The 24951-nt window shown below is 39.4% G+C and overlaps 2 protein-coding genes across 7 annotated transcripts in view; one reads left to right on the forward strand and one right to left on the reverse strand.

The window, feature by feature from the left end:
* foxk2b (forkhead box K2b) overlaps positions 1-24951 on the forward strand; it is a 93810-nt gene that overhangs the window by 59291 nt on the left and 9568 nt on the right. Inside the window, exons 7-11 of one of the 5 annotated variants that reach the window (XR_011354711.1) lie at positions 628-912; positions 2073-2282; positions 10879-11472; positions 14267-15256; positions 19122-19258. Coding sequence is in view for 1 of the 5 variants with exons in the window: in XM_069929519.1 (XP_069785620.1) it covers positions 628-912; positions 2073-2282; positions 10879-11075 (692 nt within the window). In the remaining 4 variants the exon portion in view is untranslated. Of the gene's footprint in view, positions 1-627; positions 913-2072; positions 2283-10878; positions 12170-14266; positions 16282-19121; positions 19259-24951 lie in introns of those variants that run through there. The other 4 variants (XR_011354710.1, XR_011354712.1, XR_011354709.1 and 1 more) reach the window with 4 other exon arrangements.
* wdr45b (WD repeat domain 45B) overlaps positions 23220-24951 on the reverse strand; it is a 39876-nt gene continuing 38144 nt past the window's right edge. For both annotated transcript variants that reach the window (XM_069929521.1, XM_069929520.1), the window contains exon 10: positions 23220-24894. In XM_069929521.1, the coding sequence (XP_069785622.1) occupies positions 24788-24894 (107 nt within the window). In that variant the 3' untranslated portion in view covers positions 23220-24787. The remainder of the gene's footprint in view (positions 24895-24951) is intronic.

The following is a 24951-nucleotide window of genomic DNA, read 5'->3' on the forward strand; positions in this document are numbered from 1 at the left end:
GCACGATATCAGTACATTCAATTCTGAGAAATTAAGGCTTGGTGGCATTGAGTTAATGAAACTTGTTTGTCAATAGGTAATGTTGGTTCCACTTGAATTTGATTTAATTTATCTTCTAAATGCACAACCATAGCCTCTAGTCTTGGTTTACTTTGAGAGGTATTTGATAATTTGTTAACATGTTGAAAATGTACTTCTGCATAACCATTTATCAATTCAAGGTTTTATAAAGTTGTACTGTGACTGAGTAATATTGTCAAATTATGACATGTTTTGAAGTTCACGATATCAACTTCTACCGACCGGATAAAATGCTCCAGCTTTAATCAAATGTTGTCAGTAAGAGATGTGCTTAAAACTAATCTGATAGCTGCTTCAAAAGTAGATTTTTTTAAACAAGATTTTTTTTTAATGAAAGATTGTTTTGTTCCAATTTACCACTATTTTGACTACGATGGTGCTACCTGGAAATATCATTTTTAAAAATGATGTAATTTAATTTGTTGAAGACTAAATTCTTAGTGTGGAGATTGGATGCCATTTTTGATGTAATTTTAAACATTGCGCACACATTGATTTCAAATAGTGTAACACAGTAGAATGAATTGTTACCTTTCTAATTTGCAGGATCACCTTTGTCAGCTCAGCCAGTTTTGATCACTGTGCAACGGCAAATTTCACAGTCTTTGAAACCAGTCACATATACAGTGGCCACCCCTGTTACTTCAACATCCCAGCAGCCTATGTTGCAAACTGTTCATGTGGTTCATCAGATACCAGCTGTTTCTGTTACTATGGCTAGTTTGCCAGCAAACAGTTACACTGTAGCAAACCAGTCAATTGTGACACAGGCAATGATCAGCCAAGCCAAAATGGAACGGCCAGAAAATGGAGAACAAAAAGAAATGAAAGGTAATAAGTTGGAATTTTCAAACATTTGTACCACAATGTTCCTCATTATTACTGCACGTTAGGACAAGATATTTACTAATGACCATTTAACTATTATAATAATGAAACTTGTATGATTATTAGGACAGGAAATGGTGTGGTGAAATGATTAAGATGCCAACAAATAAAGCTGCATAAAATTCAATTTGTTACAAGATCTCACCCCAAAACAATCTCTTTAATATGATTGTAGCCTTTTTTAAAAAAAAACTTTTCCTCCACCTTCCCCCCACCCCCAGTATTTGTAATCAAAATGGTGAAAATTACATAATCGCTGATGAATGCATTATTTTTAAAAAAACAAGACCTCCATTTTTATAGTTTTTTTCAGGGCGAGGAGAACAAACCCCAAAATAGATCAAGGAATACCATTATAATTTTGGAATGCTAAATAATTATTTGATGATTTTCCACATGTACTGTCGTTCATGTATCTGAGCTGTTAAAGCAAGATTCATCCAAGCTTGCGGTAAGGATGAGATATCACAGAACCCACCAAATTACTTCAGGAGGTGGTACCTGCTTCAACACATGAAAAAAATCAAGCAGGCGACTTTTGGAAACCAGAAGCAATAAAGAAAATGTTGTTCTTCAACCTCTATTCTCAAAGAGTCTCACTACCCAGGCCATGCCCTCTTCACGCTGTACCATCAGGAAAGAGGTACAGGAGCCTGAAGACGAACATCCAATGGCACAGAAACAGCTTCTTCCCCTCTGCCATCAGATTTCTGACCCATGGACGTTACCTCACCTTCTCTTTTTGCACTAATGTATTTATTTTTAAAGATAATTTATAGCTTTGATATTTGCACTTGTAATGCTGTTGCAAAATAACAAATTTTGTCAGATGTTCATGATAAATTCTGATTCAGACATGAGAAGTTGACAGCCCTGATTATCTGCAACATGACTTGCAAGTTAACATGGCTTTATTAACATAGTGCAATATTAACACCTCCCTCCCCCACCCGATCTTATTGTTGACAGCCAATGTGATTGTTTGTCGACCATGAAAACATTGTTTTTGATCATTTTAATGCAGAAAAGGCTGTCGTGATGTGATCATTGGAGACTCGCCTCCTCAACCGTTATTTATTCATGCTTCTACTTCTGTTTTACAGTCAAAGTGGAGCCTGTTCCAACAATTACACCAGCCTCAATAGGCACTACCAGTCGCTTCCTTCAGACTTCACAAGGTACACCCATACAGACGGTTACTATACTGCAACAAGCCCCTCTTGGCCAGCACCAGTTACCCCTTAAACCAATCGCACAGAATGGAACGCATGTAGTACCGATCTCCTCGGTAACACATGGACAAGCTAATACTGGTAAAACTATATTTTTATACTTTCTTTATATCGTTAAATGAATATGTTTAAATTGTGAATGTAAATGCTTACAGTTCAATTTTTATGCTTTGTCACTCTAACACCTCTCTATTGGGGGGGGGGACATCTTTTGGTGTCCTATTTCGTTATTAGCTACCTTACTTTCATATTTCATCTTTTCTCCACCTATTGCTTTTTATTACCTTTTGTTGGTTTTTAAAAGCAATTCAATCCTCCAGCTTTCTACTAATTTTTTTTTGCAATACTGTACACCCTAACCTTTAAGCTTTTATGCTATTTTTGACTTCCCTTGTAACCACGGTCTCACCCATCCCTTAGAATGCATCTTCTTCAGGATGCAACTCTCAGAAATTCTTGCCATTGCTATTCTATCATCTTCCTCACTGAGGTTTGCTTCCAATCAATTTTGGCCAGCTTATCTCTCATGCCTCCATAGTTACCTTCACTCAACTGTAATACTGACGCATCCAATTTTAGCTTCTCCCTCTCAAACTGTAGAGTGAATTCTACTATATTCTACCTCTTAATGGTTCTTTTACCTTAAGCTCCCTAATCAAAACTGGTTCATTGCAGAGCACCAAGTCCAGAATTGCCTTTTTTTCTGAGTGGCCTCGGCCACAAGCTGCTCTAAAAACCATTGTCATTCCACAAGTTCCTCCTCTTGGATCCAGTGCCAACCTGATTTTTTTTTCCCCAGTCCCCCATAGCCACTATAACATCACCTTTTTAAATGCCTTTTCAAACTCCTCCTTTAATTTTCACCACTTCCTTCAGCCGTCTCAATTTTATCCACCTTTTCAAAGCTGCTGATTTCTAACTGCTTTAAGCTCGTTAACTTATTTTCTATACTGGGTGCATTTATAACAACACCTTCACCCTGTGTTCACCACTCCTCAGATTTGTCTCCCTATTGACTGGGTTTAATTTTTTAATCCTTTTCTAAACTTTCTGTCCTATCTTTTATTCTGGGAACAGCTGTAACCTCTCCTGCACTTTTCTTTATTCATACATTTCCAATCTGTGGAATCCATATCCCCGCTGTTTAGTTTAAAGCCCTACTCTCAAAGAATACAATTCACCTAGACTCTGGTCCCAGCATGGTTCAGGGGGAACCCATCCCATCAGAAGTTCTCCCTCCCCCAATACTGGTGCCTTTGTTGCACGAATTCAAGTGGACTTCTTCCACTCCAGTCTTTGATCCACGCATTTAACTCCTTAATCTTATCCTGTGCCAATTTACATGTGGCTCAGACAGCAATCCAGAGATTGTTAATTTTTTTGGTTTTACTTTTTCATTTTGTCTCTAGCTGCTCAAGTTCCTTCAGAACCTTTTTTCCAGTTCTATTTGGACGTTGGTACTCACATGGACTATGACAACTGGATATTTTCCCTCACACTCCATATTCCTTTGCAAATCAGATGAGATGACCCAAATCCAGATATTGGACAAGCAACATAACCTTCAGGATTCTTGCTCCTGCTACAGAAAATATAATATTTCCCTAACTATACCATTACATTTCTCTTCTCTCCCACCTATTGAATAACTCCTTTTTTTAAAAAACTTTATTTATTCGTTCAAAATACAGATAGTAAATAATATATACAACAATGAACCAGAAACATGAATGTTATATTTTATAGGAAAAAATGAAAAGAAAAGAAACCCCCTCCCCCCCCCCCTTCAGCCAACTCGCCTAAGGAGAGCCATAAAGAAAGGAGAAAAAAAAATTAAGGAAAAATTAAACATACATATTAAGATCTAATCAACGTAAATCAAAATGTAAATATTCTGAATATAACAACCACTTACTAATAAAAAAGCTATAGTTATCATGCGAAACATGTAATTTTTTTCCATTATTAAACAATATCTCATCTCATTATGCCATCTATTAATATCAATCATATTTGTATCTTTCCACGTACTAGCAATACATTTTTTCGCTACAAATAATGCTAAATATACAAAAGCAAGCTGAAATTTATCTAATCCCAAACCTTTCAGAGGTTGCAAACTGCCCAATAAAGATACTATCAGATCTAAAGGTATTTTAATCTTATACAGGTATTCTAAAAACAATTGAATTTTCTTCCAAAAAGATTTTGTATATACATGACCAGACAGCATGAAAAAAAAGTTCCAACAGAATTACCACATCTAAAACACAAATCTAATACACGAAAACCATACTTTTTTAGTTTTTCAGATGTTAAGTATAATTAATATAAAAAATTATAATTAATCATTGCATGGCGTACATTTATCAGTCTTATTACACTATCATAATAAGTATCTAACCAATCATCTTTGGAAAAATTAAAACCAATATCCACTTCCCATTTACCTTTGAATTTATCTCAACCCTTTTTATCCATCTATTGAATAGCTCCTTGAAGTAGAATGCCAGGGTCAGGTCACTTATCCCTCACTCAATGGAGTAAAAATCTCTGACTTGTTGAACGAGCTCAAAGGCTGAGGCTCCTCCAGCGTACCTTCTTGAATCCTCCTACTTGCCTCCCTTGCCCCTGACCACAGTTCTGCTAACTGGCATGACTGGCTCCTGAAGCAGTGTCCAGTAACTCTTTGAAGTTCAGCTTCTAGGTCATCAAGTTCATCATCTGATTCGAGATATACAACCTGTCGGAATGGAGTTTGTCTGGACCATGATGCACATATAAACCCACACATTACACAATACAAAATGATCACATAAACATAAAGAATCAATTTAAAATAAATATAAATATTTTGGAATGATTTATTCGGTTACAGTATACGGTTCATCAACTGCAGCGTGCGGGAAGTAAGCATTTCCCAACTTGGCAGTCCTGATTTTTAATGATTCTGTGCTACCTCCTTGATGGTTGTGGATGAAAGATACTGTGTGCTGGATGGAAAAAGTTTTGTATATTTCTTTGAGGCCTATTTAAGCAATGCTAAATCTCATCAAAAGATGAGACCCCAGTGATCTTCTTGCACGTTTTGATAATCTTTATTGACTTTCAGTCCAATGCTTTGCAGCTACCATTCCACACAGCCAGACAGGACACATTCAATTATGCCCCTGTAAAATGTTGTCAAGATGGGCACTTGACAAATGAGATGTGGTGGGTCTAGAATATCCTCCGGGATAGTGCCGGAGGATTGGGGATAGTGCCGGAGGATTGGCGCATTGCGCATGTGGTTCCGTTATTTAAAAAGGGTTCAAGGAGGAAGCCTGGCAACTATCGGCCTGTAAGTTTGATGTCTGTGGTAGGTAAATTAATGGAGAAAATTCTTAGAGATAGTACTTATAAACATCTGGATAGACAGGGTCTGATCAGGAGCACTCAACATGGATTTGTGGGAGGAAGGTCATGTTTGACCAATCTGATTGAATTTTTTGAAGAGGTGACTAGGAATATGGATGAGGGTAGCGCAGTGGATGTTGTCTATATGGACTTCAGTAAGGCCTTCGATAAGGTACCACATGGAAGGTTAGTTAGGAAGGTGCAGTCTTTAGGTATAAATTTTAAGATAGTCAAATGGATTGAACATTGGCTGAAAGGGAGAGGCCAGAGAATGGTAGTGGATAATTGTCTGTCAGGTTGGAGGCCGGTGACCAGTGGTGTGCCTCAAGGATCTGTATTGGGCCCATTGTTGTTTGTTATATACATTAATGATCTAGATGATGGGGTGGTGAATTGGATTAGTAAATATGCAGACAATACTAAGATAGGTGGAATAGTGGATAATGAAGAAGGTTTTCAAGGATTGCAGAGGGTTTTGGGCTGCTTAGAAAAGTGGGCTGAAAAATGGCAGATGGAATTTAATGCTGATAAGTGTGAGGTGTTTCATTTTGGTAAGAAGAATCAGAATAGGACATACGTGGTAAATGGGAGAGCATTGAGGAATACAGAAGAGCAGAAAAATTTAGGAGTAACGATACATCGTTCCCTGAAGGTAGAAACTCACGTGAATAGGGTGGTGAAGAAGGCTTTTAGTATGCTGGCCTTTATCAATCATTGCATGGAATATAGGAGTTGGGAGGTGATGTTGAGATTGTATAAGACGTTGGTTCGGCCTAATTTGGAGTTCTGTGTGCAGTTCTGGTCGCCTAATTATAGGAAGGATATAAACAGAGTGGAGAGAGTGCAGAGAAGGTTTACCAGAATGTTACCTGGGTTTAAGCATCTAGAGTATAGGGAGAGATTGGACAGATTAGGTCTTTATTCTTTGGAGCGTAGAAGGTTGAGAGGAGATTTGATAGAAGTATTTAAGATTATGAAAGGGATAGACAGAGTGGATGTGGATAGACTATTTCCATTAAGAGGAGGAAAGATTAAAACAAGAGGACATGAGTTAAGAATTAAGGGGCAGAGGTTTAGAGGTAACATGAGGGGGAACTTCTTTACTCAGAGAGTGGTAGCCGTGTGGAATGAGCTTCCGGGAGAAATAGTGGCGGCGGAGTCAATTGTATTATTTAAGAAAAGGTTGGACAGGTATATGGATGAGAAGAAGATGGAGGGTTATGGGCATTGTGCAGGGAGGTGGGACTAGAAAGGGGTGTTTGGTTCGGTGCGGACTAGAAGGGCCTAATGGCCTGTTTCCGTGCTGTAATTGTTATGTTATGTTATGAATGCACATTAAGGATCTTTGTGCTCTTCATGCACTCAACATCTGAAGCATTAATGTGTAATGGAGAATAGTTGACCTTCATCCTCCTGAAGTTCACAATAATTGTCTTGTCCGTTTAGATTTGGGTTGTTAATGCACCATTTTATGAGCTGCCCATCCTCCTGTTTGATACTGTTGTATCATTAGTTCTGTTTGAACTAAATCTAGCAGTTCATTTGTTAGCAACGTGAACAGTAGCAAGCTGAGCACACGGCCCTGAGGTGTGCCAATGCTCAGATTTTGCTGCCAACCTGGGCTGACTATGGTCTTTCAGTCAAGAAGTCCAGAATCTAAATGCAGAGAGAGGAAGTTTATCCACCAGCCTCTGAGGCATGATTGTGTTGAACGCTGACCTGAAGTCGATGAACGACAGCCTGCTGTATGAGGCATCTTTCTCCAGGTGGATCAGGATGGAGTAGAGAGTCAAGGCTATAGCATTGTCTGTGGACCAGTTTGGATGGCAGCCAAACTCGAATGGGTCCAATGTTGCTTGGAGGTGCAGTTTGATGCAATCCATTCTAGTCTGTCAAAGCACTTTGTGCTTGTTTTTTTTTTTTTTTTAATTTTTTATTTTTCACACCATAAATCACAATAGCCATGATATACACTTTTTCTTTTCCACACATTTACAGTGACTTTTTCTCCCTCCCCCCTCCCTCCTCCCAAGCCACCCCCCCACCCCCCCCCCTCTCATCCATTTTAGGTATACAATCTAGGTTGCATTAATTCAGTTAGACAATGTTGTCATTCAACAAAAATACACCAGAAATTCTACTGAGTCCATTCTTTTCTTTTCTTCTCCTTCCATCAACTTAGGTAATGTTTGTTCCCGGTAGGTTTTTGCTATTGTGCTTGTTGATGTCAGTGCCACTAGCCACTTGGAGCCAGAGTTCCTTGAGTCACTGACACTTGCTGCAGATGTGGTCACCCGAATACACAGTGGGTCTTCCAGCTTCCACATCATGCAGTTACAGCCCTGCACTCTTGTTTAATTAGTTGTGCTTTGGTGTCCTGTTTAATTGCTCTATGGCCAATTACATTGTTTAGGCTCAAGTACCAGCCCAGTAGAAAATTAGTGTGTTTGAGTGGTTTGAAGAGGAAGGTTTAAAGGTTTGTTTCAGTTCCCTGTGAAGCCTTTACTGACCAAAGCCTCCAAGTCACCACTCACCTTTACCCACTCCATTTGTATATTGCTTAATTCAAGATTAGGAGGGGAAATTTATATCTGTCGTAAACAGAATGTTGCCTTTCATTTGTTTCATTAGATTTATTAAAATGCATCTGAAATGTCAGGTCCCTTGTTTCAAGTTATTTCTTTGAACCATCCCTCAAAATTTTGTCCTTGAGGAATATACCATTTTGGTCAAGGGTCACGTGTAGTCTTTCAGTAGGCTTGAGTAAGCTTTCTTTATGCAAGCAGGAGGCAAGACTGTTGTATGTGAGCAAATTGGTTAAATCTGGGGAAGTATTGAGTTGTATTCTATTTTGTTCTCTATTGTACTTGTAGCAGGGATTAGTCAGGGAATCCTAGCTGACTTCACCTCGTCTTAAAGATAATAGCCCCTTTTATACAGCCTCTTCAGGGTGGGAATTTTGTGTCTTTTATTGCCATGCCATTCTGTATAGAAGGTATGAACACAGAATAGGGGGAGGTCATTGTAGTCATGGTTTTAAGTCGGTAGTCACTGCCAAATTGCATTATGTTTGGATCAGTGTGAAAAAAATCAAAGCTAGCTTAATGATGGGTCTTCTTTAAGGCAGTATTGCAGGATCACTTTGTAAAAAGGGCTAATGAAGCTAAATGCGCTGCATCAATTCAACAGCTGAAGTTGATTGCATTCCCAGAAAATGGTCAATTTCATGATTTCCTTAACACAAATCTGTGTCACATATACAAACGTAAACAAATGTGAGTTGGGAGAAGGGTGGATCTTATTCCATATCTCTAATTTTGGGGTGTTGGTTTGTGAAATCCATCAGGGCAAATTTCTGTTAACGGAACAGCTGTAAGGCAAAGGTCATCTGCACAGATCAGATTAAGAGAGGAGATTCAGTCAGATACGAAAAATGTGCTATTCTACATTAGTGATTAGCATTACTTTTGTGTATATAATGATGGGAAATGGTCATCCTGTGAATAAGAAATGACTGAATAAAACAGAAAATTCTGGAAAAAAAATCATTAGGCAAGGCACAACTGTGGCGAGAAAAACAATGTTGGCATTTCAAGATGGTGACCCTTCGCCAGAATGAGGAAATGTTGGAAACCAAACATTTAAGTTGCAAGGGAGGGATGGAGAGAGAGGAAATGTCTGAGATAAGCTGGAGACCAGGAGAGAGTGAATGACACGTGGCAGTGCTGGCTGAGAAAGAGGTAAAGACTTGTCGATCACAGATGACTTGACTGGAGGAGATGTAAAAGATGAATAAGAATAATGTTGAAGTGTGAGTGAAATTGCTGGAAATCAGAAATAGAAGAGAATACAGGAAATGGCAAGCCTGATTGCATCTGTGGAGAAAGGAAAAAAAACAATTTAAGGTTAAAGATCGATGTATTTTCATCAGACCTGTGGATTTGTACAGATCTTTTCTGAGAGGAGTAAGGATTTGGAAAGAGATGCAGAGGAATCGCAAGTCTGCATCTGGTTTTACCAAGAGATCACACTGAGCACTGACTACTTCTTGGAAGAAGTACAAGAAATTATTCCATTGGTGTTTGAGAACGAGGATGGTGGAAGGATAAAAGAGCAGATGTTGCATGGGAAATATTGAGTTGTACTGGTTGTGACTGGATATGGAAGAACAAACCTGTGAATTGTGAAACATGTTATTGGCACAGAGCAGAATCAAAAATGCCTACATAATAATTATGTGCAAGTAAAATTGAAATTTGAAATACAAGAATATCTAATCAAGGGAAATAAACTTGAGCAGCCTAATTGTGTTAACATCAAGGACCAATTTCCCTTGGACATCAATAATTAGCGGCAAGAAATTTAGAACACAAGCTTGCTGCATTGGTGTTGAGTCATATGTCAACTGTGATCCTGTTGGGTTAATGATTGATAGGGATAAATATTTTGACAAACCAATACATAGATGGCTAAGAATGCTACTTTTTAAAATATTTGTAGAGAAATGTGGGCCCGGCCCGGACTTGCAGACAACACTACTTCAAAATATCTGCATTTTGTACAAATCTGCTGAGGACAACTTAGCTTGAAAGCTACTCCATTCCTTGGCTATGAATCTAGCAACATCCACGTCAATCCCATCATAAGAAGGTGGATTATGAGGATAGAATGATACACCAATTTATTTTAAAAGTTCTTGAGTCACAGCAATTAATTATTCATCTGAAAAATGGGACATGAGTTGGCCTTCAGATCGTGGGTCTTACGAAATGTGACAGAATTACCATTTACTGTAATTTGTTGAAAGGATAAATATTGACTGGCCATCAGGTGAATTCCCTTGCTTTTTAAATCTTGCCATGGGATCTTTAATGTACACCTCAGGCATTTGCATGTAGTTACATCTGACAGAAGGTTGAAAACTGTTTTGAAAATATTTCCCAGAGGAGTTGAATCCGAAGTTAAGAGTTCATTTTAAATATTAACTACATCTTGTAGCTTGCTGATGCCAAATTTTTCCTTCAACCTTTGCGAACTTAGTCCACTGATATTGGTTAAACATTTATTAATCCCTTCTATTATGCTCAATATTAAACATTGGAAATCATATTGAACTAAATATGTGCATCAAATTGATATAACCTTTCAATGGTAGTTTTGAAAGAAACATTTTAAATTGAAGGAATATATGTTTAAACTAATAGAGCTATTAAGAAGGATTTTGTAGGCCGACATAAAGAGTCAACTCTGTAAATATTTTGTACTGCTCTATTTCTTCCAGCTGCTGCAAGCCCCTTACACATGTTGGCAACCCATGCCTCTGCATCAGCATCCCTTCCTACAAAGCGCCAAAATGGAGACCAAGGAGAGCAGCCAGAGATTAAACGTATCAAAACAGAAGATGGAGAAAGCATACTTGTTGCTGTGAAAGTGGAAGCTCCAACTGTGGCTGCAAATGTACAGAGCAGCCAGAACTAAATATTAAGGGATGGGAACACAGCTAACTTTTTATTAATTGCAAGGTGCCAAAAGGACAAGCCTAACTCAATATCTAGAACTCCAGCATGTGTTGACACATTGGGGGTTATGGGGCCCTATATGAGTGAATGAACTGCAGCACTGAGTAATGGGAAGCCTTAAATTCACAATAAGGTAAAGAAAATGAACAAATTTAAAACATGGCACCCCTCATGAGAGGCTGTTCCTCCTGGTCAACTACCTCAGTGCTCACTGGGAAAGGGAGAGATAGAGAGGGCCTCAGCTAGCCACACACATCGGACGTTCTCCATCAGATACTTAACAGACTTGAGCACACCAGTGTGACGGCAGCATGGCGAGTGCTTTAAAGTACACCAATAACAGAAAGGGAACAAAGGTGTGGACCCATTTCCTACATCTGGCAGCTATCCTTTAATGACCTACCTAATGCAATTGTTAGTAAATGAGGTATTTTGTTCATATGTGAAATTAGCATATTTTGGGGTGTTTTTCATTCTGTAGATGAAAATGGGGTCACTATCATTTTCAGATCACTCCATTTTATATTTCAGAAGCTTTGGAACTGCAACTGTTTTCATATGTAAATTTAATTTTATGTTCAGTGAAATTGAATGTAGTTATGTTTTTTTAAATAACCAATGGAGTGGTTAAAAGTTTAGTTTTGTTTGAATCCAGGTAAAGCTAATTTACACTTGCAAATTTTCATATTTTAACAGATCCACCAATCTTTATTAATACTTAGCAAATGCTTCAGGTTTGCATGTGTTGGGCAAGAGGACAATGTAATTGAGCCGTTACGAGTCCTTAATGAACCGCTGTTAATTTGACCAGGGCTGCACTTAAAACTACGGCTTATTTGCTTTAGACGCTTATTTGTTACTTTGTGTTGACGTTGACTATTCCTGGCTTGGTTTTGCAGGCTATATATTTCAAACTAAAAGAAGAAAAAACACATTGCTGCCAATTGTTTATTTAAGAGATGGGGGAGAAAACTTGCATATCTGTTCCGGGCTATTGGAACCTAGTAACTGTCGCTAAAAGTCAAATGCAAGAATAAAAACGTTTAAATATGGTGTCCATGTCCTGAGGATTACACAGACTGAAAATGGTAATGTGAAAGACACACATGCAGACACACTTTTATCCACAAGATGACCTCATCCCTGGAAATGCGACAAAGTTCATCTTGGCCCCAAATTTTATAACCAGAGTTCATGACCAATTGAGTTGGCAAAAAAATATTTTTGGTAACTCCAATTGTGCGATATTTTTTTTTTCGATATCCTATTTGCGATTGAAGGAAACTATTAGAAGCAAGAATTGAAATATAATCAAACCGAAGCAGCATATAATAGCAATCACTTTATTCATTGGCTCAGGCCAAGTGCCTGAAATATTTAGTTGTTAAAAACGACAACTTGCCCTGCTGTCTGGTTGGCTGAAGGAAAACAAAGCTGAGACATGTGGGCACTGGCTGTCAGGGATTGGACGGGTCTTTTGAAGCGGAGTAAACCAAACCACACAGGGTGCATAGATGTACTCTACTGGCATTAAAGGAATGTTCAAGAGCAGAAATTTAACACTTTTTTTTTACATGGGCTTATAAACTCAGTACTGTATACATCAAAACTAGTTGAGTCACAATGCAGTTGTTTTAAATTGTGTACATAAAAAAAGTGCTGTTGGTAAGATCAACTCCGTTTGCAATTTTTCTAAAATAATGTTACGGTAAATCAGTGAATCTGGACCGATTACCACAAAACTGCAAAACGGTATTTGTCCTGTTTTTGCCAAAATAACGGGCTTCAAAGTAATTCAAATGGTCATGATGTGCTCTCATGGTTGGATATACAAATTCAAATCTTCCATATAGAATTTATTCCCTTCGCCACCCTCTCCAAAATTATTCAACTGGAGTAACCAGTTCTCAAGTATCAAAAAGCATAACACCAATTGTTAATTTTCACTCCTGATCTCATTCCACTCTTTGTCTTACTGGAGTGATAATCTTCTTCAGTGACCAGAGGCAAACCAACAAGTCCTGGGGGTTCTTCATCACTTCTGTGTATTGCACTGAACCCCAGTATCTGCAGATTTCTTATTTAGATCAGCAGGAGGGTTTGAAACCATTATCTTGGGACTTGCAGCACCTTTTCTCCTTCCAGTAAATTTGTGAAATTAAAAGACAGGTGTGTGTTTAAATCTGAAGTTACTTGCAGACTACTGAAGTATTTAGCTGCATGCCATTGATCTACAGTTAAACATCATGTAATCATCTTAACAAAGGCATCCCTTTGTCTCTTCCCTTGTCGAGTGATCTTGTAGTTTGCCATTCCTTTTGGAACAAAAAAAATTGCCTTGTTTCCATTGCAACTGAGCTTAGAGACGTATAGCATTAAGAAGCTGTGCAACTTGATCACAATGTTAAGTGATTAGTCGTTTTTCTCATGTTCTGATGGAGAGATGAGAATTAATTTTTGTTCTGTCTTCTGTATACTGGAAAGCAGAAGCCATTTTTTGGCTACAGTCCAAATGTATTGTGTAATACGAGGGCTGTAAGAAGGATTTTACTAAATAAGACACGTGCTAATTTAGTTTACATAACTAATGAGAATAAGGAAAGATTTGAATGAAAATTCCAAATGTTTTAAATATAACAGTATTTCAAATTCTAACCACTTACGTGGAAAATGCTTTTCCAACGGTGTGCCTGCTGCTGTGACATTATCAAGGTAAGTTTGCATTCCTTTTGTTGAAGTGCACAGATCAAAAATAATCAACAGTCCCAGAATTCAAACGTCTTTAAAATGAAGTTCATCTTTACAGGAACGTGGACGTGAAAATTAGGTATTCAAATTAGTACCTGTTTTCGGGATTCTATCTGTGGCTTTTGGAAAGGATGTGTTACACCTGTCCTGTTCTACCTATCACCTTCCCCCACAGTCTCACACCTGTCATTCCAGGCTTTATCATGCCAAATCTTCGGTGTTCCACATCCATATGTGATAATATGAAAGCCAATTCCAGAGCCACTCATTTTAATCTTCAGTGGATGAGTTGATTTTTCCTTCTTGGGCTTCATTGTCTAAATCTGTTGGCTGCATTCCTGAATTCTGAATTCAAGCGCAACACTCATAACGTTTGCTAATATCACATTCTTCGTCATTCAGGACATATTTGGGCGGCAGTGATAAATCGTGGGGAAAAAGGGAAAAGTGAAAAGGTAAATGACATTAGTGTTGATTGGATAAGAGTTAATTTTACTTTGTCTTCAGCAATATTTAATAGATTTAAAGGCTATGTAAAATGCTCTATTTCCAGCATTTGCAATTATTGTAATACAGGTTCACAAATCTGTCATTTTAACTGTTTCATAAAGCCACATTTTGTATATTTTAAAGCCAGCAAAATGTCTTGATGTTGTCCACTACCAGTTTACTTTAAGATGTCTTGCATACTTTTGTGTGTCTATTTACCTGCATGCATTCTTATTTTGTTAAAAATGTATTTTGATGAAATTCTGGCTGTAAAGAATACGTTGATATTTTAGTGTTTACACTAAATATTCTGTACAGGATCTTGGTGCACAGAAATGGTGACCATTAAAGCAGTGTGCTGATTGATAGGTAGTTAGCTTGATGTTTATAAAGGTGTTATTTAATGTCAGGGAGTGTGGCTCTTGAGATTTTTGAACATTTACCATGCTCCGCATTGAGATTTTGTTACCATTCTAAAATGTCACATTCAACAAAGGGAGAATTAAGGAATGAATAAATAATGCTGAGCCATTCTTATCACAGCTATAAGTTCACACATGGCCTACTTCCCCCAGATAGGAAAACATTAAAAAGTGAAATGAAGGCAATATTTCTGTGTCAAAGTGCAGTAGAACTTTGAGTGATGTAATGAAATGTAAGAGAAATTGCTCCTCATTTACCTCTGTAACTGAATGTTTTGTGTTTATTCTGTACTGAGTAGATGGCACCTGAAAATATTTTCTAAAAGACTTCAGTGTCGAAAGGAATTATCAATTCAGCATTTTAATATATGGCGTAAACACTGAACCTAAACCTGGCAACTTTTCGTCTTGGCTTATCCTGACTTTTCAGATGGTAGCCTAAAGAGCTACAATGGAATATGGACATGAAGCTCTTGTAAAAGTAAGCATCTTTTGATTCATGGAGAAGTCATCAAGAATAAATTGATCCCTTGAGCTACAGTAAATTTCAAAAGTTACCAGAGACTCCCAAGTGAAATTCTGAAGACCGTGTATGAAAATGAACACTTCAAGTGCTAATCAGTACACAAATCCTGCCTTTGTGACATTAAAATTGTGACCATACAACTGAAAATGTTTTTTTTTCCTTTCGACTGGACTCCACAACAAGTTTTAACAAGACAACAGCTCTCATTGGATTTCTCCCCAAATAAAGGGCCGAATCTGATTTGGCCACTTCCTCTTGTAATAGCTGGAAGTGGGTTTACTTCAGTGATTTATTTTTGGCAAGTGACATTTTTCACAACAGTATGTTAGAAGTAAACTTTGCATGACCAAAATATGTTGAAGATGTCAAATTGTGCAATTTCCCACTGTTTAACTGTGGGTCAAAACAAACCTCATGAAAAGATGAATGTACCTTTTTGTTTCTTTTGGTGGGAGAGAAGAGTTTTTGACTTGGAACAATTTGTTCACTGCATGTAACTATTTTGACTCCTGTCAAATTATTGAATGCATAAATCACAAAATTTCAAGATAATGTGTCTGTTTTGTATGAACAGCATCAGGAATGGGAACTTGGTCTTTGGGGAGGGGGCAGGGAGTCGATCATAACTTTAGAGGTGTTTTACGCTGGCAGTCAAATCTACATTAAGTATCTGTGGATTATTCTGGTTGGCTACCACTTAATGTATACATTTGAAATGTACTGATTGATAACTAATAGTGGAAGACCACCAAAACTTAAGCCTTTTAAGTCAATTTTCTGATGTACAGGAATTTGATCTGAAGTCTTCCTGTGAAATGTAAATTGCCAATCTATTTTTGTAGGGTTGACAGTTAAATTACAAACCAATGAGTGCAAATAAAATGTTGTGCATTCTCCTTTTTTTTGTTGTAAGAACTACCCTGCATGAGCATCTTTTATAGCTGCTCATCTTTTTACAACAGTTTGCTAGAAATAACTTCATGGGGCGAGTTTGCGAAATCAAATAATGGTTAAATTCAATTGAACGCACTTTTAATTTTTCCTTGGTTATAAATATCTAATGGGAAAGGGAAATTTTTCTCAATATTGTTTCGATAAACTAAGTCTCTTCTATTTTGTGACCTTTTTAATACCTTGGAACTGTACAACCAATTAATTTACATTCATTGCCACGCATACAAGTGCTGGAAAAGCTCAGCAGACCATGCAAGGTCTATAGGAAGTGCAAAGGTAACCAGCTTTTCAACCCTGAGTTCCTTCCTTATGAAGGACTCTGGCCCAAAGTAGTGGTTTAAATAAAAGCACAGAAATGTTTGAAACACCCATCTCTCAGTGTCCCCTGTAGGTAAAGGAGTATATTGCTTGATGTTTGGTAGACAACCATGGTGCTCAATAAAGCATGCTCCCAGTCTGCGTCCATTCTCTCCGATGCAGAGGAGACCACAACGGGAACACCGGATGCAGTCATTGACCCCCTGTAGATTAATTCTTGAAAGAATTGTTTGGGGCCCTAAATGGTGATGAGGGAGGATGTGTAGGTGCAATTGGAGCACCTGCATTCACAGGGGTAGGTGCCAAGGGGGCAAATGGTGAGAAAGGAGTGGACAAGGGAGCCATGGAGGGAGCAGACCCTGCAGAAGGCAGAGGGGTGAATGGAAGATGTCTTGGGTGGGATTGCAAAACAGGTTGTGGAAATGGCAGAGGATGATGTAGAAACTGGTGGGATGGTAGGTGAGGATTATGAGAATTCTGTCCTTGTGCATGGGGGTAGAGGGGAAAGGTCAGAAGTGTGGATAATGGAAGAAATGATGGTGGTATAGGGGAAGACACCTGATGATCTGGAATGGAAGACCTTGTCCTGAGAGCAGATGGAGGAAATGGGAGAAAGAATGAAACCCTTACAGGAGACAAGGTATGAAGAGCTGTGGGAGTTGGTAGGTTTGGAGATGTCCGTTGAGAGTTTGTCTCCCAAGATGGAGACTGAGAGATTGAGAAAAGGGAAAGTTGGCTAGAGATGAACCAAGTGGGGTGGAAGTTGGTAGCAAAGTAAATAAAGTAATCAAACATCATGGGTGCATGAGTTAGCACAAAGTAGTCATCGATGTAGCAGAGGAAGAGTTGAGGAGCCTACCCTGTGTAGGCTTGTAGTATGGGCTGCCCCATAAAGCCAACAAAATGGCAGGCAATGGCCATTGGTACCCCTTTGACTTGGTTGCCTTTTTAATTCCTGTGGAAGCTGAATGACCTGCTGATATTCTCCAGCAATTTTGTGTGTTGCACTCAACCTCAACATCTGCAGTTTTCTTGTTTGGCTTCATTCATTGTACTTCCCTGTTTGGGTTGAAATATCTTGTTAGAGTGAAGGGGTGACCAAGCTGTTCTTTGTGTTTCCCATTTGATGAATGATGTAAAACTTGAGCGGGCATATGCAAGAATTAGTTTAAAAAAAACCCCAGAAATTCTGGAGAATCTCAGCTGGTCTCTCAGCATCCATAGGAGGTCATGTATTACTGATGTTTTGGGCCTGAGCCCTTCAAGGAATAAGCAAAGAACAGGAAGGTGTCAGGGGAAAAAAAACAAGACTGGCGGGGGGTGGGAAGAAAGAGTCTAGACAAACAAATGATATTAATTAGATATGAAGAGAGGTGAGAATTTCTTTTGGACCTGTGAAAGGATACTGAGGGAGGTGCCTGTTACTGTGGTGTATATTAAATTTAAAAAGGGAAGAGAGAGCAAGCTAGAGGGAAAAAGAAGAATGGGTAATGGAAACTGAAGAATTCTATATAAATGCCATTAGGTTGGAGGGTGCACAGACACAAGATGAGTCTCGGTCTGGCAGTGCACGAAACCATGAACAGACATGTCAGCAAGGGAATGGGATGGGGAATGGTCTCATCTATACAAGAATTAATGTTCTGCAATGAGAGCTAATTTGTCTGTTCTAACCCTGGAAGCCTGTTAAGAATGTGAGTACATAGGTACGTTCCTTAAGTGGAGTTCCAGTGACGCTGCCTCAGGGCGAGTCAAGGAGACAGAACGGTAACCTCAGAAATCACTTCTGTTCGGCTTGTCTATCTCTACAGCCAATTTTCAGATTTTAGAATGAATAGCAAGAGAATGAGAAAAAATCAAATGGTTTGCAGAAGTCTGTTCTGTGCAGATTGAATAAATCACCCAGTTGCTTGTGTTTGCATTATGCTTTCTGCTGATCCAAGATTGTGTTCATTTGCTGCATCTTGTATTTCCAGGGGGATGTGTCCAACACTGACAATGTAATCATTCCAACTTGTCTTTGAAAAAAGTAAACTAGCAATTAAAAGTGCTGTGATCATATAATGAGAATTAGTGGTTCTCAATCTTTTTTTCTTTCCACTCGTGTACCACTTTAAGTAATCCCTGTGCCATAAGTGCTCTGTGATTAATGCTGAGGTTTTTTTCGGTTGGGAATTCATTAATTGTAATACCATTGAATGTTATGCAAGCTTTGATGTTATTTTCAGGAGTTGTAATTAGGAATTTTCACTTGTTCATGTTTGGATCAAGCCAAGGATGAGGTCTTGAAGTGAGTGGTCCCGACAGAACCATAAAAACTTAAGAATTAAATTCCCAAGGAAAACGCCCAACAAAACTTCCTCCTCTTGGTGACTGATTGGGCCTGTTTTCTGTGGACAAAAGAACTCTAATGGTTTTCCATTTTGGGTTAATGTGAGTGCTGTGTACGTTCTATGCATTGGTCAGTGTCAAGGTGAGATCGGGACTGTTATATGTTCTGTATAGTTGTGAAACCAAATGCTAATTATTTGTATTTTAAACCCCTCAGCTGCCTATTGAAATTGAACTTAGAATCCCAATGTCCAAGATCATTGAAGAATAGAACCTTGTCTATCGGGTTAAAATGAGAGCAAGCTGATCTGCACGTGATCTTTTGATCGTCGAACCGCAGGTCAAGTATTCAAGGTAATCAAACATCTGAAGATTTAAAATGTTCTATTTTTAATAGTATTTTGTGTTCATACCGCATATTTCGTCATACAAGTCGAATCGTAAACCCCCCAAAATCATTTAAAAAATAGGGGTTGATATGTATGTCTGATATACTTTTGAGTCCTTAAATTCACCGATTTAATTTAAAAAAAAAATTGATGTCAATGCTGGATCGCTGCTCCCCAACACCTCCCCACCGCTGGCGCTCCCCGACACCTCCCCATCGCTGGGGACTGCCATAACCACGACTACCTGGGACCCTGATGTCGCCGTTCCTGCCTGATAGGCAGAGGTTCCTTCTCCCACCGGGAGCACGATGTCACTCCTCCAGCTCTGTGGGCCATCACTGCTTCTGCCTGGTAGGCCAAGGTTTTTTTTTTAAACTTAATTTACAGCTTTCTTACTTGAGATTGGGGTGTTTTTAAAAAAAAAATAATAATTGGGTTGTGCCTGGGAGGCCTGGACAGTCCAAAAATTTAGGGGTCGACTTGAACACCATATATACCATAAAACCATTAAAATAAGGCTTTTTAAAAAAAAGTGGGGTCAACCTATCTGCAGGTCCACTTGACTTCTCGCTGCAGGGCCGCTAAACCGACACAGTTCGCTTCAGCTCACTTCCACCCTTGTTTGTTCTCCCCGATGAGCTGTCACCTCACCCTTCTTTCACAATTGCTATGAAAATACTCGTCTCATCCTGAACTAATTACAATTGTGCATTCAAAGTTCAAATTGACTGTCAGAGTATATATAGGGCATCACGTACAACCATGAGATTTTTTTTCCCTGCAGGCCATGTGGAATTTCTACTTGTCAGTAGCATGGCATTGTGAAGAAAGCATGTCAGCACCTCTACTGCCTCAGGAGATTGTGGAGGTTTGGTATAACACCGGAAACCCTGGCAAATGTCTACAGAGGTGTGGTGGAAAGTGTGCTGAATTGGCTGCATCACAGTCTGGTATGGAAACACCAATACCCTTGAGCATAAAGCCCTCCAAAAGGTAGTGGACACAGCCCAGGACATCGCAGGCAAAACCCTCCCCATTAATGAGCACCTCTACAGGGAGAGCAGCACCAGCAATCAAGGATCCACACCACCCAGCATGCGCTCTGTTCTCTGGTGCCATCAGGAAAGGGATATAGGGTATATAGTCTCTCACCACCAAGTTCAGTAACAGCTGCTTCTCCTCAACAACAAACTCAATCAGGGACTTAGTTAAGGACTCTTCTTTCTGCAGTTTCCCCCCCCCCCCTCCCTCTGTATTCACATTTCTTTACGTGTGTACGTTGTGTAGTTTTTTTGCACTGCCAATGTGGTGATTCTGCCTCGTCTGGAGGAGAAAGAAGCTCAGGGTTGTATGTGATGTCGTATATGAACTCTTAACCTCAGCTTCACACTTCACGGTTGCCATGAAAGACCCCTCTTCCTACAGCTGTTTATTATTGTGCATTCATTGGTTAGTCACCCCTTTGCACGATTGAGGTCATGTTCATCCCACCTTCTCTCCCTGCTGTCCCACCAGACCCCCGGCTGCGATGTTCCATTCACGTCCGGTTGAGCTGCGCCTTTGCTGCTCATTCGCGACCATATTGGCGGCACCTAACCCTTTCCCTTTCGCATATCTCCTTGTGCCTCCTGCTGCCAGGTCCGTGCCCGTGTTACCAGGGCTGAATCACAGCCACCACCTCCATGCCCAACGCGAGCTCAGCGCCTCCCTCTCTCTGGAGGTCCCCGTCAAAACCACCCAGCTCGACCTGCGGCCAGTCACTTTCTTGCACTCATTGGTCAGTCACCCCTTCACGCTGCCCAATCCCTGCTCCTGGTTCACACGGCATGCTTGGGATGTACCCGTTCACATCTGCTGCCACGTTCCTTTCAGTTCCGCCCAAGCCCCATCTACCGTCTCCCACGTCTGCTTCAGCCCCACTCTGCCGCATTCCCTTGCAGGTCCCTGCACCCCATGCGGCCAAATCCGCTACGAATCACCCTGCCCTCTCGCTCCTCTCCCTCTTGCTGCCGGCTCCCTCGGAGCAAAACGTGGTTCGCTTTTGCTCAGCTCTCGCAGGTTGCTCGCTCTCCCTGGTGCCTCACACACCCCAGGGCCGCCCCCCCCCCCCTCCACCTAGCTGAACCCGCAACATTGTGGCACATTCATTGGCCAGTTGCCCCTTGCCTATCCTTGCCCCTGCTTCAACCTATCGTCACCTTTTCACCTCCGCTTCAGTGCCAGTTTCCTCCTGGCGGTTCTGCACTGGATTGCCTGCTGCACCTGTTTGGCATTAAGGATGATGAAGATTTGTAACCCTATGGTTTCAAGTGAATTGATCTTGATTTTTCAAGTCAGTCTTTCTGTGACTGTTACTTTGTGATGATGGGCATCAGTTACTCTGACAATTACTACATTGTCGGTGTATTTAAATATTAAAGATGCAAAGTGGAATGGAGCATGGAGGCGTGGTAGACTAAAGGTACAAGTCTAGTTGAACATGACACTGGACAAGGAGTAAGTAGCATAATCAATACTGAGTTTGAGATGAGGTGAACAAGGAACTTCAATCTTTTCCAGGAACCACAGCAATTCTAGATGATCAAGCATTGGATGTTGAACAAGTGTTAAATATCTAAGTCTGCCCATGATAAAACATTTGGAGGACTGGGGGTTGGAAGACCTTGAAGTCAAAAATGTCTGTAGACAAATTAGAAAAGTTATTTTTAAAATGGAGAAATTGAAACATGGTTTTGCTCAGTGGAGCCTGGGTGTACTCGTCTGTGAAGTGAAAAAAGTTGATTGTAGATTCAGCAAACAATTAAAGGGCAAATTGCTTGGATTTGCGTATGAGAGATGGCTTGCTCCAAATGTAGAGTCCTGGTGAGTCTATAATAAAGATTATAATACAGGTTTGGTCTCCCAATCAAAGGACGTACAGTACTGATAATAGAGCATACTGCAATCATTACAGGTGTGGTTGAATTGGCCTACAAAGAAATCAGACATTTAGTTCTGTACACTCCAGAATAAAAGATTGATAAAATGTGCAATCTCTCCTTCTGTTCCAGAGACAAACTCTCAACAGATATTTTCTACAAACCCACTAACCCCTACAGCTAGCTCGACTACACCTCTTCACACCCTGTCCCGTTAGGGTTTCTTTCCTTTTCGTCAATCTGTTCCCAGGATGTCCTCCTCCTTCCACATGGCTTTCCCATCTAGTACCATCAACTCTGCACTCACCTGCATATCCTCCATTACCTGCACATCTGCCCTGGGCCCTTCCTTCCCAAGAAACAAGGACAGGATTTCCCCTTCTCGTCATCTACCAGCCTCCATAGCCAACACACTTTCCACCACCATGTGATCCCACCACCAGACACGTCTTCCACAGAGACAGAGTTCTCGTCTTCCTCATCCATTCATTCCTTCCCACCAATTGTATCCCCCCCCAGGACCTTTCTCTGTGACCACAGGAAGTGCTCCACTTGTGCCCACACCTCCTTCCTCACCACCATTCAGGGCCCCAAAGTCCTTCCAAGTGCAGCAACATTTCACTTGTGAATCTGCCGGGTCATCCACTGTCATCCGGTGCTCCTGTTGCGCTCTCTATGGCGGAGAGACTGGGCACAGTTTGGGAGAGTGCTCCATTCAGCACCCTCGCTTTATCCAATGCAACTGGAGTAAAAAAGGTTACACTAACCCTCCCACCAAATCCTGCTTATCAGAGGGGAGTATGGCCAAACACAAGCCTCCAACCAGCATCAGAAGTTGGGAATGAGAGACCTGTACTGATTTAATTGTTACAAAGTATGATGAGTGTCATTTCCAATAGTTTGCATGACAAGGTGCTGTATTCTTCAGAGGCCAAACAAGAATATTTTACCAAGTTGATTGAAATTAAAATGTCGTTTGCTGTAATTGCACAAATTAGTATTCACCTATTGAAGGTTACAGTATCAGTTTTATTAAGGCAGTGAAATGGCAAGTTATTCACAAGTGATCAAACATTAATGAAAAACATAAACATTTTTTTAGTAAAAAGTGGATGTGACAGAGCTTTCATTAACTGAATTTACATGCACACAAACCTATAGACATTTACTTGATTTTTAATTGAATTGAAAGGTGCTTAAACACTAGTTAGTCGTAAAGAAGTGTGCATTATGAAAGTCATCCTCTTATGAACTCATTATACAAGTCCAAAGCAATAGCTGTACAATTACTGGAGAAGGGGCCTTATAAAAGCTACAGTGAAAGTCATTAATCATTGTGCTAGCTTAGTAATTGAACAATTCCACATGTAATTTTGCTTGGTTACTGGAAACGTTGTCTGAGCTCGATGAATTCTTCAGAATGTCCACATGCACTTGTCCTATTGCAATTTCAAACTGAGGTATAGCATTGTATGTCAAATTTTAAAATACCAGTAGTGTAACAGTATGTCAGTTATCATTAATGGTCTCTTTCTAAATTACTGTTCAGTAAATCCAGTCTTTATCATACATTTAGCATATTTGAAAGAGAGTTTCTATAGAGTATATTTTAACAATTTCCAAGGAAAAATTGCACCAAATGATTTTTCCAACAAAATCAAAGTCTTCCAGAAATGAGCCAGTTATTCAAATCATTCTGAATAAGTATGAACAGAATTGTACAGAGAAGTTAACTTGATTTTTAAAATTGTGTTAAGGTTTGATCATTTCACACAATTAAAGCCAAATTTGAAATGGCTTCTGAAAAACAAAATTTATCAATGACAGTTAATGGTCTTAAACTGCTCTATTTTGTTTATTCCGAAAAATCTATGTTTATTTTCAATTTATAGTGATGCCAGTTAGAAATAAATGTACCATTGAAACATTTAAATCTACATTCAATCCAGACAAAAATCACCTCCATTAAACCTCAATTTCAAAAAGTGATCAGAATTGTGCATTGAATTGGTGTTTTTTGCATCAAGGTTCTAAAGGTTTTGTATTGTCCGAATATCCTCTTCAAAGCCAAGAGCTGTTTAACTTTGCTTTGGTCCCAAATTGAAAAATATGGTACAAATCTATTGCAGTAGCTGTCATGTTAACAGCTCCAGCTGCTAAATATTTCCACTTAACCTTTTCACATTCACTGACCACACTACTGAGAATGAAAAAGATGACAACAGTCCCATCCTTTGAGAAATTGCTTGTTGAGAACAAACTCTCAAGACAAAATTGTCAGTATAGCATAATGAGTAACCCGTTGCTTTCAAATTTCATACTGTAAACATCTAACAAAGGGTTTAAACAGGCACAATTAGTTCATTTTGTTTTAATACAAAAGTCTGAAGATTTGAAAACCTCCTTGTGGTCACTGTTTGGGTTTAGAGGATTCTCTCTCAACCCCGAGGCAGAAATATGGAAGCATCAGTATGCCGTTCTTCCAGTGGTCCAGACGCTTGTTATATTCCTCCATTTAATCAATGTTCAGTTAGGAGGCTAAAACACAGCAATACTTGTCTGAAAATTATTTGTAATCATATCTTATCATCAGTCATTTCCAGGAACTGAGCATAGACATCACGGGTACATTCACCTTTGGTGTTGAATAAAAATTTGTAATAGCTGCCATCAGCACAAATTGCTGCAATGAAATAGACCCATTACTGCATTAAAAAAACATTTCCATTCAGTTTTATAA

The sequence above is a fragment of the Narcine bancroftii genome, chromosome 3, assembly GCF_036971445.1.
Source record: "Narcine bancroftii isolate sNarBan1 chromosome 3, sNarBan1.hap1, whole genome shotgun sequence".
NCBI lineage: Eukaryota > Metazoa > Chordata > Chondrichthyes > Torpediniformes > Narcinidae > Narcine > Narcine bancroftii.